Consider the following 16,054-nt stretch of genomic DNA (forward strand, 5'->3'; position numbering starts at 1 on the left):
GGAACAGGGGGATATAGAGGGGACACACTGGAACAACGGGATGTAGAGAAACAAACAGGGCTTCTCGAGGTTTAATGATCATACCATATCATGTTAATATATTGCTTACATCGATCAATAAGTCTCCAAATCCTTCATTGTGAATTGGAGAGCAGTGATCGTTGTTAAGCAGGGAAACATAGCAGCCAATGACAGCTCTCAACTTACCACTAACAGTCTTGAGGTGACTGAACAATGTGGGGCTATGCAGACGGCAATTATAATGAAGAAACAATTATACCGTGGGCTTCACTAGAGAATAAATTCCACCTTTTTGACACCAAAGATCGATATACGTTTCATTCGTCAAGGTGACAGGGAGAATATAACTCAGACCTATCTTTCCTCTCTAAAGACAGCAAAGGAAACCCAACCATCACCTCCAGAACTGTTCCTCACGACTTCCTCAACTGTCAACACAGACCCTCAATCATCAACGTTGGCATCAACACCGGAACCACGATGGAACTTCAAAAAACCAGACTGGCAAACTTTGCAAAGGCCAGTTAACACCAACCACCAATGATGGATTCCACCAACCACCAATGATGGATTCCACCAACCACCAATGCCTTCAACAGATTTATAGGAATTATTAAAGCTGCCGCAAAACGCAATATACCTCGGGGGTTTAGAAAGACATATATTCCTTGTTGGACAGAAGAAAGTGAGGCTCACTACCAGGAGTATTCACTGACCAAGAACCCAGCCACAGCCACCTCAATATTGGAGTCCGTGAACTTGGCGAGATGTGAAAGGTGGAGGAGCCTTGTGGAGAAGACTAACTTCACACTCCAGCAGGAAAGCACGGACCCTGCTCCGTTCATTTGACGGGGCAAACCCCATCTATACACACACGGCGACCATCGATGCCATTGCATCCCACTCGATACAAAAGAATTTCGACGCCAGGTGAAGCGACAGCTTTCGACAAACTTGACGGCGGCTCTAGGGTAGTCAACTAAACGCAGCCCTGTCGGCAACCAAAGCTGGAAAAGCTGCTGGTCCAGAATTCTGAAAAGCACTGGGACCCAAAGCGAAGAGATGGTTGACCACCGCCTTCTCTGAAGTACTGGCAACCGATAAAATTAACTGGTAGCTTTAGCAACACACATCGAAGCAGGCTTCCAGTGCCAGCTCAAGACCACCGTTGTACTCGTGCCCCCATCAGTGGAGTATGACACAGTATGGAAACACGGACTGCTTTTCACGCTCTCCGCCATTTTACCCTGCAGAACAACGATTCATCTTCTCAACTCCATGCTTAGTAACCGACACTTCCGTGTGTACTCTGGCACCCAGAAGAGCAGATATAGATCATTGGACAATGGCCTCCCACAGGGTTCTGTCCTGGCCCCCATGTTGTTCATCGTTTACACCAGTGACCTGCCCGAAACAGTGACCTGCCCGAAACAGAGTCCTGCAAGTTCTTATACGCTGATGACATTGCCTTGGCCACGCAAAACACAAATCTGTCCATCACTGAGACCCTGACCAGTGATTTACAGACAACTTTGGCCAAACCCACAAAAGACCGTCACCTCAACATTCCACCTCAACACCCATCAAGCAAACCCAGCTTTGAAAGTCTCCTTTTGCGGGGCAGAGGTAAACCATGCCAAAAATCCCTCCTCTTTAGGAGTCACGCTCGATCACACCCCGTCATACAGACAACATCTCCAAGCTTGGGAAGAAACTAAAGAGTAGGGTCAACTTGGCCGGATCCACATGGGGAGCAGACGCTCAAACCCTCCGGATGGCATTTCTCGCCCTGGTGTACTCTACAGGAGTACTGCTCTCCGCATGGCTATCCAGTCCCAATGGCAAATCCGTTGATGTCCAGCTGAATTCTACTATGAGAATTATCATCGGAATGCTTTTATCAACACCCGGCTGCCCATGCTGGCAAACATCGCACCACCACACCTACACCAGAGAATACACCAGCAAAGACATGCCGATCCAGGCCGACTTGAACAACCTACCACCAATCTGCCTCCAATCTAGAAGCCCTTCAACGATCTCCCCCTCAGCCTTGATGACCGATGGCATATTGCTTGGAAGAACTGTGACATATGGAATGGATTCCTTATAGAGGAGCCCACAGTACAACCTGAAGGATCAAACCTTCCTCGCAAACAGTGGACAACCATCGACCGCCTCAGAACCGGTCACGGTCAGTGCTGCCACCTTTCCCATTGTTGGAAGATTAAAGCCTCCCCATCATGCAACTGTGGAGCCCCTAATCAGACCCTGGAGCTCATCATTGAGCACTGCCCTCAGAGGGAATTCACAGGCAGCCTACAGGATATCCACACTGTTACATTGGGAGCTTGGGCCTGGATATCTCACCTAGATATTGACACTTGATTTGCTTTGCTGCTACTGTTCAAAAGCAGATGTGTAGTCATGGTGGTGAGGGCACGAATGCTGGCCTGGACACTGAGAGATCCCTACACTGCTTTGAAATGTGCCACAGAATTATTAATGTTCATCTTCCTACATTACAACAGTGACCACACTTCAAACTACTTCATTGGCTGTACTGTGCTTTGGGATGTCCCGAGTTGGTGAAAGGTGCGAATCTGTACAAAGTCATCACACGGGGAGATACCACACAATCCTGGGCCACAGTTACCTCGGGGGAGGGAAGCTCCTTCGGGACTTTGCCGTCGATCGTCGTGGTTACCAGCATGTTGCCGAGGATTCCCTTTAAATGCCGGGCCATGACAGTCTGCTGCTCCACGCCACAGTGATTCTCCAGGGACAGAATAACCGGATACAGAGAGACCTGAGGAGAGAATTCAGGAGGATACCGGGCATCAGCAACACAGACAATAATAAGTGCTATGTGCAGTCTGTGATTATACAGAGTGTGTGAATATACAGCACTGTAATTATACTATAGCATGTGATTACACACTACAATCGGTAATGTCTGCAGTCTACAGACAGCATTGCGCAATTATGTGCAGTGTGTGATAATACAGTAGTGTGTACCCCAGTGAGAGTCAGCGCCTTCAGGGGAGGGGGGGACCTGTACCCCAGTGAGTCAGCACCTTCAGGGGAGGGGGGGACCTGTACCCCAGTGAGAGTCAGCGCCTTCAGGGGAGGGGGGGACCCATACCCCAGTGAGAGTCAGCACCTTCAGGGGAGGGGGGGACCTGTACCCCAGTGAGAGTCAGCACCTTCAGGGGAGGGGGGGACCTGTACCCCAGTGAGAGTCAGCACCTTCAGGGGAGGGGGGGACCTGTACCCCTGTGAGAGTCGGCACCTTCAGGGGAGGAGGGACCCGTACCCCAGTGAGAGTCAGCACCTTCAGGGGAGGGGGGGACCTGTACCCCTGTGAGAGTCAGCACCTTCAGGGGAGGGGGGGACCTGTACCCCAGTGAGTCAGCACCTTCAGGGGAGGGGGGGACCTGTACCCCAGTGAGTCAGCACCTTCAGGGGAGGGGGGGACCTGTACCCCAGTGAGAGTCGGCACCTTCAGGGGAGGGGGGGGCCTGTACCCCAGTGAGTCAGCACCTTCAGGGGAGGGGGGACCTGTACCCCAGTGAGTCAGCACCTTCAGGGGAGGGGGGACCTGTACCCCAGTGAGAGTCAGCACCTTCAGGGGAGGAGGGACCCGTACCCCAGTGAGAGTCAGCACCTTCGGGGGGGGGGGGGGACCTGTACCCCAGTGAGTCAGCACCTTCAGGGGAGGGGGGAGGGGACCCGTACCCTAGTGAGAGTCAGCATCTTCAGAGGAGGGGGGAGGGGACCCGTACTCTAGTGAGAGTCAGCATCTTCAGGGGAGGGGGGAGGGGACCCGTACCCTAGTGAGAGTCAGCATCTTCAGGGGAGGGGGGAGGGGACCCGTACCCTAGTGAGAGTCAGCATCTTCAGGGGAGGAGGGGACCTGTACCCTAGTGAGAGTCAGCACCTTCAGGGGAGGGGGGGGGCCCGTACCCCAGTGAGTCAGCACCTTCAGGGGAGGGGGGGGGCATACCCTAGTGAGAGTCAGCATCTTCAGGGGAGCAGGGAAGACTATTGGCAGCAAGAGGTATGTTTGCTGAGCTAGTTCAGAATGGATACACTAGACCTGAGTGTGAACCACAAGACTGGCATGAATCGTGTCTGAAACAAGAAGAATTTGGATGGTTTAAGACATGAAACCTGGTGATCCTCAGAAGCTGAAATGGGCATGCAGACTGCGTGGCCCGGTTTGACACAGTGCACTCGCTGCACGCAGACCCTGGGAATGGTTCGTATAGCTTACTGTCAGACCCTGGGAATAGTTCCTGTCCCTTACTCTCAAACCCTGGGAATGGTTCGTATATCTTACTGTGAATGCATAATCCCGGATGGCCGTGATGACGTCTTTGAAGAGGATTTTCGAGGTGAGGGTATATCCGTGGTAGATGATTGGCTCTCCATTAGGCCCCTCCCAACAGTCCAACTCCACACAGCGACAGCCCCTCAGAAGAGCTCTGTAGAACACCCAGAGTCACACAGTGAATGTGTGGAGTTGGAATATTAAAAATAACGAAATTCACATGACCATCTCTCTCATCACTGAACATGTGAGCGACATAAGAACAGTATCATTCATGAGAGAACTGCACTGAGAGACTTCTCATCTTTGGAGATTTCATTATGCTCGCACTCCTCTGAGTTCACTGCACTCCTGCCCACCCTAATCTCTCCCTCCACATAGACTCCCTTCTCATATTCACGGCCACACCCTCGACCTTGCCATCTCATGTTGCCTCTCTCCTCCTATCATTTCAATCACAGATGAGGCCCTGTCTGATCACTTCCTTGTATCTCCCTCCCACCCACATCCCCTTTCCTCCCCAACCCTACTTCCTGCTTCATCTGGCCCTGAAACAAACTCTCCTCCAACTCAATTACAGAGGGCCCGAGTTTGGTGGAAGCTAAGTTCTGCCCAAGTTCCGTCGAAAGGACCGCTGGGCTCGTGACGGTACTTTGGGCAGAAGTTTCATGAAAAAAATCTGAGAAAGGCCGCCTGGCGGCAAAAGTGGGCCTCGCACGGCGATTCTGGGCAGCAGCGGGCAGGAGCTCCCATTCTCGGCGGCAATTGTGTTCCTTGGCAAAGTACCGCCGAGGATTGAGTCAGGCCCAGGGAGGGGGGAACTGATCAAATAAAAAAAATTTCAATACATGAAAAAACAACAACCAGAAATCCTTCAGGGGGCCCCATCCACCTGAACACCTGCAAAAAAAAAAGAAAGAAAAGAAGTGGACTTAGCTTTTTTTGCCGATCTTCACACGTACCGTTGTGGTCGGACCTGCCTCCACGTGACGGTCTTTTCCCCGACTGGAGCGGAGGGCTGCCCGGACCCAACTGGGGACGCAGCGGGCGGGAGGATTCGTGGGCGCTGCTCGCCAGCGCACGCCAGCGGACGGTACCCAATGGTCTTCTCTCCCCGCCAGCAGGAGGAGTCCATCAAACTCGCTCGGAGGGGAGAGCGCTCATAAACCAGCGAGACAGCGGACGGGAAGTCCACCAATTTCGGGCCCTATGGCACTTTCACTTTCCCAACTGTCACTTCTGGCCCTCCATTCACCAGGACATTTTTGCAGCTACCGATCTGATCAATCGCACCCTCACCTCAACCTTTGTTGCCCTAGTCCCCAGTAACGCACTTAGTCTCTCCCACCCCTGGTCATTTCCCCCCCACCCTCCCCGGTGTAGCCCCATAACTCCAGGAGACGCAGACTTGAATGGATATGACGGACAACTGGTTTAGCCGTTCACCACCCGATCTGACTGGACCACATAAAGCATTATCAGGTCTTGCTCTCATCTGCCAAAACTGTTCACTAATCCAGGATCATCCAGAAATGCAAAGTTAACCCCAGGCTTTTTTTCTCCACTACAAACCATTTTCTTAAACCCATCTCCCCGTCTCCTCCACCCTCACCGGCGACAACGTGTGAAGAGCTCGTGGATTTCTTTGTCACAAAGATTGAGACCATCTGATCAGCTGCCTCTGCCATTTTCCTCCTTTCCCCGAGCCCACCGGGCTAAACTTTCCTGAAGGTTTCTCCCTACCCTAGCCCCGAGCTCACATCTTTGTCTAGTTTCACTCCTATCTTCCCTCATGGTCTCTCTGAGCTTGTCTTGTCCTCCTGCTCCCTCAACCCTATTCACCAAATTGCTGACCCCCCAATTTCCATTCCTGGTCCCCACATTAGCTGCGATTGTTAATGGTGACCTCTCCTGGTACCGTCGCCCTCCCTTTCAATTCTGCTGTCATTATGCTTCATCTTTTTCAACAAAAAACAACACCCTTAACCCCTCTGTCCTTACAAGTTACCACCCCATCTCCCATCTCCCTTTCCTCTCTCAAGTCCCTCAACATGTTGTCACCTCCCAAATCCATGTCTATCTTTCCTGCAACTCCATGTTTGAACCCTTTAATCAGGTTTCCACCCCTGCTCCAGCACTGAAACTGACCCAATCAAAGTCACAAATGACAACCTCTGTGACTGTGAACGTGGTAAAGTGTCGCTGCTCATCCTTCGCGACCTGTCTGCAGCCGTTGACACGATTGACCACATCACCCTCCCCAACACCTCTCCGCTGTTGTCCAGCTGGCTGGGACAGCCCTCGCCTGCTTCCATTCTTGCCTATCCAGTCATAGCCAGAGAATCCCCTGCAATGGCCTCTCTCCACCCTCCCCCCTGCACTGTTACTTCTGGATCTATCCTTGGCCCTCTCATCTACATATTGCCTCTTGGTGACATCATCTGCAGAAATGACATCAGGTTCCACATGTAAATGGATGACACCGAGCTCTACCTCACCACCACCTCTATCGATCCCGCTACTGCCTCCGTGTTGTCAGACTGCTTGTCCGACACCCACTCTTGGATGTGCCAAACTTTCCTCCAGTTAAATATTGGAAAGACCGAAGCCATTGCCTTTGGCCCCTGCCACAAATTCTGTTCCCTTGCCACCAGTTCCATCTCCCTCTCCGGTCACTGTCTCAGGCTGAACCAGATTGTTCGCAGCCTTAGCAACCCTGAACTGAGCTTCTGACCCCATACCCTCTCTATCATAAAGACCACCTCAGTAATATTACGTGGCTCTGACCTAGCCTCCGCCCAACTGCTGCTGAAACCCTCATCCTTGCTTTTGCTGCCTCCAGACGGGACTATTCCAATGGGATGGCCCCTCATCTCCCCCCTCCATAAACTTGAGCTCATCGAAAACTCTACTGCCCAGGATTTGATCACCTGTCCCAACACATTTTTTGGCTCGGTGTCATTTTTCGTCTGACTACCCCTCTTGGATATTTTACTACAATATAAATGCAATAGGAAATTGTTTCTCTGTATCTACCCGATTGAATCCCTTTATCGTTTAAGCACCTCGATTAGATCACCTCTCATCCTTCAAAACTCAAGGGAATAAAAGGGAATACAAACCCAAATGTTTTTATTTTTTATTTATTCATTCACAGGATGTGAGTGTCACCGGCCGGAGGGACTGGAGTGGATCATTCCAACCGGGGACAGAATTTTAATTTGATTTGGTTTGACAAAGGTTCCCTTTATGTTGAATTGTTAATTTGTGTTTTGATGCCCTCAAAAAAAGAAAGAAAAAATAAGGGGGCACTTGAATGAAGGTTTCTGGAGTGTAAGCCACCATTTCAGAGGGCAGTTAAGGGTCAGTCACACTGCTGTGGGTCTGGAGTCACATATAGGCCAGACCGGGTAAGGGCAGCAGATTTCCTTCCCTAAAGGACATTAGTGAACCAGATGGGTTTTTACAACAATCCGATAGTTTCATGGTCACCACACTAGCTTTTTATTCCAGATTTATTTAATTAACTGAATTTAAATTCTCCAGCTGCCGTGGTGGGATTTGAACTCATGTCTCTGGATCACTAGTCCAGGCCTCTGGATTACTGCTACTGTCACATAACCTGTCCTTATAATTTAACTCTTTGAGGTCCAGTAACAATCTGGTGAATCTATGCTTCATCACCTCCAATATATCGTTCCTGATGTACGTTGCCCAGGCTGAACGCAGTTCTCCAGATGCGGTCATACCAAGGCTCTGTACAACTGAAGCATCAGTTCCTCTGCCCCTTGGCGCACTCCATGTGAGCACTATTCCTCACCAGGGGGCTCTCTGTGAATCAGCCTTATAAAGTACCATAGGCAGGTATAACACCCTACAAATATTGACATATAAGGTAGGACTGAAAAATCAAGACACAGAAAGTAGCGTTAACGTGTACAGGAACTGTGCATTCGACACAAGATTTTTAATATTTTATAAATGTATATGCCAATGAGGCATGGATAATATGAGGAAATATTGGTGCTTTTGCACACCTGATCAAGAAAGCTATTGAGAAGCTTATGATAATTGATGTTCCACAGGGATCGGTGCTGGGACAACTGTTGTTCACCATTTACATAAACGATTTGGGCTTGGGAATCGGAAATACAATTTAAAAACTTGCGGATGACACCAAACTGTGGGGTGTAGTTAATACTGAGGGGGACTGCGACAAAATGCACAAGGCATTAATAAACTTGCTGAATGTGCATGTAATTGGTAAGCTTCACTACAGATAAGTGTGAAGTGGAACATTTAGGTAAATAAGGAGGCCACACAGTCCTTGCAAAAGAAGTGCGTAAATTGGAACAGAGGGATCTGGGGGTCACTAAACGTAATGACGTAGGTTAATAACACCATAAAAATAGCAAACAAAGCACTGGGGTTCACTTCCAGAGGGATAGAATTGAAAAGCAGAGAAGTTATGTTAAACTTGTAAAGAACCTTGGTTAGACCACACTTGGAGCACTGTGAACAGTTCTGGTTTCCATATTAGATAAAGGACATAGAGACATTGGCGAAGGTGCAAACACAATTCACTAGAATAATGCCAGAACTGAGAGGGTCTGCCTATCAGGATAGATTGAACAGGCCGGGGCTCTTTTCTCTACAAAAGAGAAGACTGGGGGGTGACCTGATGGACTTTAAGATTATGAAAGGGATCGATAGGGTAGACATAGAGATGTTTCTACTTCTGGATGCAACCAGAACTAGAGGTAATAAATATAAGATAATCACTAATGAATCTAATAGGGAATTTAGGAGAAACTTCTTTACCCAGAGTGTGGTGAGAATGTGGAACTCGCTGCCACAGGGAGTGATTGAGGTGAATAGAATCGATGCATTTAAGGAAAAGATAGATAAGCACACGAAGAAGAAAGTAATATAAGGATATATAGATGGGGTTAGATGAAGAGGGGTAGGAGGCCCATGTGGACATAAATACCGGCGTGGACCTATTGGGCCAAATGGACAGTTTCTGTGGTGTACATACGATGTACCGTGTAATACCATGTAATTACCGAATGTACGCCTCCGTACTGCTTGGGCCTCCCAGCTGGTCCTCCATCAGATAGGTGTTGTGGGAAGTTGAAATGAAGTAGTGGCTGAGAGGCTGGGCCATGTCCTGGTAGACCTGGTCATGTTTGGAGTTAAATACGTCCCCTTCCGGAGACAGCAAGTACATCATGAAGCCATCGAGGGTCAAGAGCTGCTTCTGTTTGGCTAAAGATGGAAACAGTTTCAAGGTTATTGTTACTCAGGAAAATATTGCAGGATCATATCCTAGTATAACCAGACCTAGGATGCTCTCAGTCAGCCAAACCCACCTTTTCAAGGACTACAGGGTCTGCCGGAACTCGAAAAGGTCTCAGGTTCAGTCAGCACAGGAAGAGAGGGTCCCAGAATGGAGCAGTACCGGGTTGGTCTCAGGTCTGGAAGTTCAAAGATCAGGGGTCCATGGTTCTGTAGCAATGGGAGGTTGGACCCAAGATCTGGAAGCACGAGGAACCTGTACACTAGAACTCTACCCAACCCTCCATGCACCACCCCCATCACAAACAAGCTGCGACCACTATATTATAAAATCTGCCAATATGCCCAACATCCTACTTCATGGCACTTATCACCAACCCCAACTTTTCCAAAATGGAGGACCAATTCTGTGCCCTAGAACCCAAACAGGAAACTATTCACAGCGAACACCCTCTAACCTCTACCACTTCCTTATTATATCACACAAAACACACACACACACATTATTCTCAGACCCTGGGATACCCTGCCTAAATCCTGCCACCCCATGCCCAATCATCCCAGTATCCCAAAACATCTTCCCCATTTCTCCCACATAATTAATTTATTAACAGCAGTAGTCTTAAAGGGACAGGCCAAGTTAGCACCCAAATCGCACAGCAGTGCTCAGGATCCCACAGCACTGCTAGATCGGCTCGAGTTTAAAATAAGTTCAACACATGGTGGCCTTCAATATTTGCCATACCATTATCTTTAAGTCCGTATTTCTGTATGATGCTCAAACAATTTTCCTTCGTAACTATCTCCTTCTGTTCCTTCAAGAAGTTCTCCATCTCACCAACTGTCAGCCACTGGCCCTTGCCCGAGAAACGTTGAAAGATCTCCTCCAACTCTGGGCGCTGCATCAGGAGCTTGCAGAACTCCTCAATCTCGTGCTCTTCCAGTTTGTTTGTTTTGGACTTGTCACATTGCTGAAAGGAGAGAGACGGCATTTGCCCAGGTTTACAGTGAGACGCTGCTAAAATCTGGCATGGTACAGAGATGGGCCTACTGAGTGCCAACAATAAATACTCCATATAACTTAAAGAATTATTAACACAATAAACATCAAACGCACCTCATGCAGTGCTCCATTAAGTTAACCTGCAGCCATTCCCAGTTTGAGATTCTGAATGGGCTTCTACCAACCTCCCCATGGTTAACTGGTACAGAGCATCTGCCTTTGCAGAGATGGTCGTGTATAAGCCATGAGAACAGCAATGATAGTGTCACACAGGTGCATTAAAGAGTTTGTCACTTAATGGGTTAAAGTGCTAAATATTAATCAAAAATAACTAGAACGTATTGACAGTTTATCAGCACACTAGCAAGACATTACCAACACTTTAAATGGTAGAACACACTAATGCTCAGTCGGCCCCGAACTTCTCACTTCGTCCTGCATAAGCAGATTAGAATGCTTACAACATTTCCGGATGAGTCCCTCTATGAGCACCTGTCTGTACCAGCAATCTTATGGTTGCTGTATGTAGCTGCTCGTACAATATGATGTTTCATTGCATCCTAGTTTTCGAGCCAAAGGCAACGAGGATCACCTTTTTACGCAGCGCGCGATTAGGACGTGGAATGCACCACCTGAAAGGGGGCTGGAGGTAGACTCAATTGTGGTTTTCAAAAGGTAATTGGATAAGTACCTGAAGGAAACATTCTGCAGGGCTACGGGGAAAGGGAGTGGGCAGTGGGCAGTGGGACTAATGGAAGTGTTCGTGCAGAGAGTTGGCACGGTTGCGCTTGGGGAACCAATCAGGGAGCAGACTATCTTAGATCTGGTACTGTGTCATGAGGTAGGATTAATAAATGATCTCCTAGTAAAAGATCCTCTAGGAATGAGTGACCATAACCTGGTTGAATTTCAAATTCAGTTGGAGGGTGAGAAAGTTGGTTTTCAAACCAGGGTCCTAAGCTTAAATAAAGGAGACGACAAAGGTATGAGGGCAGAGTTGGCGAAAGTGGACTGGGAAATTAGACTAAAGAATGGGGCTGTTGATGAGTAGTCGCAGACATTTAAGGAGGTATTTCATAACTCGCAACAAAAATATATCCCAATGAGAAGGAAAGACTGTAAGAGAAGGGATAACCATCCGTGGCTAACTAAGGAAATAAGGGATGGTATCAAATTGAAAACAAGGGCATATAAAGTGGCCAAGACTAGTGGGAGGCCTGAGGATTGGGAAACTTTTTAAAGCCAGCAAAGAACAACTAAAAAAATGATAAAGAGGGAAGATAGATTATGAAAGTAAACTAGCACAAAATATAAAAACAGATAGTAAGAGTTTCTACAGATACATAAAAAGGAAAAGAGTGGCTAAAGTAAATGTTGGTCCCCTAGAGGATGAGACTGGGTAATTCATAATGGAGAACAGGGAAATGGCAGAGACATTGAACAAATATTTTATATCGGGCTTCACGGTAGAATCACAGTAGTATCCCAATAGTGGATAATCAAGGGGCTATAGGGAGGGAGGAACTTAATACAATCACTATCACTAAAGAAGTAGTACTTGGTAAAATAATGGGACTAAAGGCAGACAGGTCCCCTGGACCTGATGGCTTACATCCTAGGTTCCTAAAAGAATTGGCTGCAGAGATAGTGGATGCATTGGTTGTAATCTACCAAAATTCCCTGGATTCTGGGGAGGTCCCAGCAGATTGGAAAACTGCAAATGTAATGCCCCTATTTAAAAAAGGAGGCAGACTAAAAGCAGGAATCTATAGACCTGTTAGCCTGACATCTGTCGTTGGGAAAATGTTGGAGTCCATTATTAAGGGAGCAGAAGCAGGGCAATTGGAAAAGCACAATTGAATCAAGCAGAATCAGCATGGTTTTATGAAAGGGAAATCATGTTTGACAAATTTGCTGGAGTTCTTTGAGGATGTAACGAGCAGGGTGGATAAGGGGGAACCAGTGGATGTGGTGTATTTGGATTTCCAGAAGGCATTCGATAAGGTGCCACATAAAAGGTTACTGCACAAGATAAAAGTTCACGGTTGGGGGTAATATGTTAGCATGGATTGAGGATTGGCTAACTAGCAGAAAACAGTGAGTCGGGATTAATGGGTCATTTTCCTGTTGGCAAACAGTAACTAGTGGGGTGTCGCAGGGATCGGTGCTGGGTCCTTAACTATTTACAATCTATATTAATGACTTGGATGAAGGGACCGAGTGTAATGTAGCCAAGTTTGTTGATGATACAAAGATGGATGGGAAAGCAAATTGTGAGGAGGACACAAAAATCTATAAAGGGATATAGACAGGCTAAATGAGTGGGCAAATATTTGGCAGATGGAGTATAATGTGGGAAAATGTGAGGTTATCCACTTTGGCAGAAAAAATAGAAAAGCAAATTATAATTTAAATGGAGAAAAATTGCAAAGTGCTGCAGTACAGAGGGACCTGGGGGTTCTTGTGCATGAAACACAAAAAGTTAGTATGCAGGGGACAGCAAGTGATCAGGAAGGCAAATGGAATGTTGGCCTTTATTGCAAGGGGGATAGATTATAAAAGCAGAGAAGTCCTGCTACAACTGTATAGGGTATTGGTGAGGCCACACCTGGAGTACTGCGTACAGTTTTGGTCTCCGTATTTAAGGAAGGATATACTTGCATTGGAAGCTGTTCGAGAAGGTTCACTAGGTTGATTCTGGAGATGACTTAAGAAGATAGGTTGGGCCTATACTCATTGGAGTTCAGAAGAATGAAAGGTGATCTTACCGAAACATATAAGATAATGAGGGGGCTCGACAAGGTGGATGCAAAGAAGATATTTCCACTCATACGGGAAACTAAAACTAGGAGACATAGTCTCAGAATAAGGGGCCGCAGATTTAAAACTGAGTGTTGTGTATTGCTCTGGTACATTAAATGTATGATAAGTACAATGGTACACCACAGAGGGCGCTGTGGTGGGAGACCTGAAAGTACCTGCACGAGGCAGTATACACCTGTGGAGCACTCTGGAGCTGTTCAATAAAGGACTAAGGTCACAGCAGTTAAATCAACACCAGACCGTGTGGAGTCAGTGATTTGTATGTTACATACATGACATTGGCGACGAGGAAGTGGACGAACTCCATGCAACCATGGCTACTCTGGGCTCGCTAAAGGATTTTACTGTGGGAAATGATTGGGAGGCCTTTACGGAAAGGCTCGAGTACTACTTCACAGCAAACAACCTGACGGGGAGCATGGACGCAATGAGAGATAAGCATATGGCGATATTGCTTTCCAGTTGTGGCGATGAGGTTGACTGTCTCGTCAGGGATTTGCTGGCACCCGCAAGCGCCAGAGACAAGTCATACGAGGAGCTGACTGAACTCATTCGTGACCAGTTGAAACCGAAGGAGAGCATCCTCACGGCCAGATACAAATTTTACCATCACTGCAGACCTGAGGGCCAGGATGTCACCAAATATGCCGCGGACCTCAGGAGACTCGTGGCGCCGTGTGATTTTGGCGCACACCTTGACGAGGTGTTGCGGGACATTTTCGTCATGGGGATTGGCCACGAGGGTCTCCTTCACAAGCTGCTGGCCACGGAACCCACAGTCACCCTGACAAAGGCCATCACCATCAGCCGGGCATAAATGACCTCGACTTGCAGCACCAAGCAAATGATCTATATAGTCATGAACCCGGCAGGCACGGTCCACAGGATAGCCCCCACCATGGACAAAACTGCAGAACGTGGCTCTGCCCAGGCCAGAGAGCACGGACCTCGGGGTCCTGGAACTCAGAGTCCGCTGAGGGGGGGCCAATCAAGCAGCACCATGCTGGCGCTGCGGAGGAAGCCATGGGGCTCACTGGTGCAGGTTTGCAGAGTATACATGCAATACCTGCCACCTGAAAGGCCACCTTCAGCCTATGTGTAAAAGAAATCGGACTCACCATGTGGCTAAGGAGATGGGGGATGATCCACTGTTCAGCGAGGAGCAGGCAGAAGAAGATGAGGTGTTGGGACTGTACACGTGTACCGACGATTCGCCCCCAGTGATAATGGAAGTAAAAATTGACGGAGTCCCAGTGAGTATGGCAGTGGATATGGGATCGGGTCCATCGTTGATGAGTCAGAGAACTTTTGAGAAACAGAGGGGTAACCCGGCTGCACGACCCAAGCTGGTCCCGGTCACGGCAAAGCTGCGTACCTACACCAAGGAACTGATACCTGTTCTCGGCAGAGCGGATGTGCAGGTATCTCACGGGGGCGAGACGCACGGTTTACCCTTATGGGTCATTGCAGGCGATGGGCCGATGTCCTCGGCAGAAGATGGAAGGGAAAGATTAGTGGGAGCTGGGAAGACTTCTTCACTCCTCCACAGACTGCTGCTCCCCGGGTTCCCAAAGAGCAGCGCCAACCGAGCTGGAGCTGCAGCCTAAATCCACACACAGGCAACAGCAGCCCAGAACTCCTGACCCCAAGCAATCTTGCAGCCTCAGCCTCCACAGACGAGCAGATCCTGGAAGAACAGGTTTGCAGGTCAGCCTCCACTCAAAGTTATAGGTGCGGGCTCATTGCTGGGGTGCGGGTCGGCGGGGCGCTGCGGGCGAGAAGCGATGGCCGGCGGATCTGGGGGGCCCACGCAGTGGAACAGTTGGGCAGCGGCCACGGAGGCCGCAGGAGGGGCGGCCACGGTGGGAGCGGAGGCTGCGGCGGCGGCGGATGCGACTCGGAGGGACGTGAGGCAGAGCGGCGGATGTGGCAGTAAGCATGGAGTGACTCACTGTGACTGATCGAGTCCAGGGAGCCACTGCTGCAAGAGGGATTGATCTGGGCCATTTTGCTTTTTCCCTTTCCCTCCTTCCTTGTTTCTTCTTCCTTCTAGGCCAGCAGAACACCTAAGATGGCGGCGCCCAAAGGAAGCCTCGTGGGAGCCACAAGTTGGCATCTTAAAAGGGAAATGCTCCCGGGAGTTTTAAAAGGGCCTCACACCACTGCGGTCTCCACATAAAGACTTTTGGACTTTTGTAAGGCTAGAGCGAGTCTAAGTGTGCTATGTGAATGTAGGATGATGGATTTATGACAAGAAATAATATTTTAATGCTGGGTGGTCAGTGTGTTTAAAATAATGGACATGAATTGCGAATTACGACAAGAGTTAATATTTCAATGCTGAATGGTCACTGTGTTTAAATTCAGGGACGTGGATCCGTGACCAACATTACCAATGGGCTAATGCATTTTTTGATTTAGGGGATTCAAGCAACGGCTTTTTGAACTGTGGGGGCGCGCAGTGATGTTGTGTATTGCTCTGGTACATTAAATGTATGATAAGTACAATGTGTACCACAGAGGGCGCTGTGGTGGGAGACCTGAAAGTACCTGCACCAGGCAGTATAAAAAGCTGC

At 48.6% G+C, this 16,054-nt stretch overlaps 1 protein-coding gene across 1 annotated transcript in view; it reads right to left on the reverse strand.

The window, feature by feature from the left end:
* Window positions 1-16,054, reverse strand: part of LOC139234007 (1-phosphatidylinositol 4,5-bisphosphate phosphodiesterase delta-3-like) — a 102,553-nt gene that overhangs the window by 57,774 nt on the left and 28,725 nt on the right. Inside the window, exons 5-8 of the mRNA XM_070864799.1 lie at window positions 10,398-10,623; window positions 9,421-9,622; window positions 4,364-4,508; window positions 2,678-2,830 (exon numbers count right to left, since the gene is read on the reverse strand). Of these exons, the coding sequence (XP_070720900.1) occupies window positions 2,678-2,830; window positions 4,364-4,508; window positions 9,421-9,622; window positions 10,398-10,623 (726 nt within the window). The remainder of the gene's footprint in view (window positions 1-2,677; window positions 2,831-4,363; window positions 4,509-9,420; window positions 9,623-10,397; window positions 10,624-16,054) is intronic.

The sequence above is a fragment of the Pristiophorus japonicus genome, chromosome 21 (genome assembly GCF_044704955.1).
Source record: "Pristiophorus japonicus isolate sPriJap1 chromosome 21, sPriJap1.hap1, whole genome shotgun sequence".
Taxonomy (NCBI): Eukaryota; Metazoa; Chordata; class Chondrichthyes; family Pristiophoridae; genus Pristiophorus; species Pristiophorus japonicus.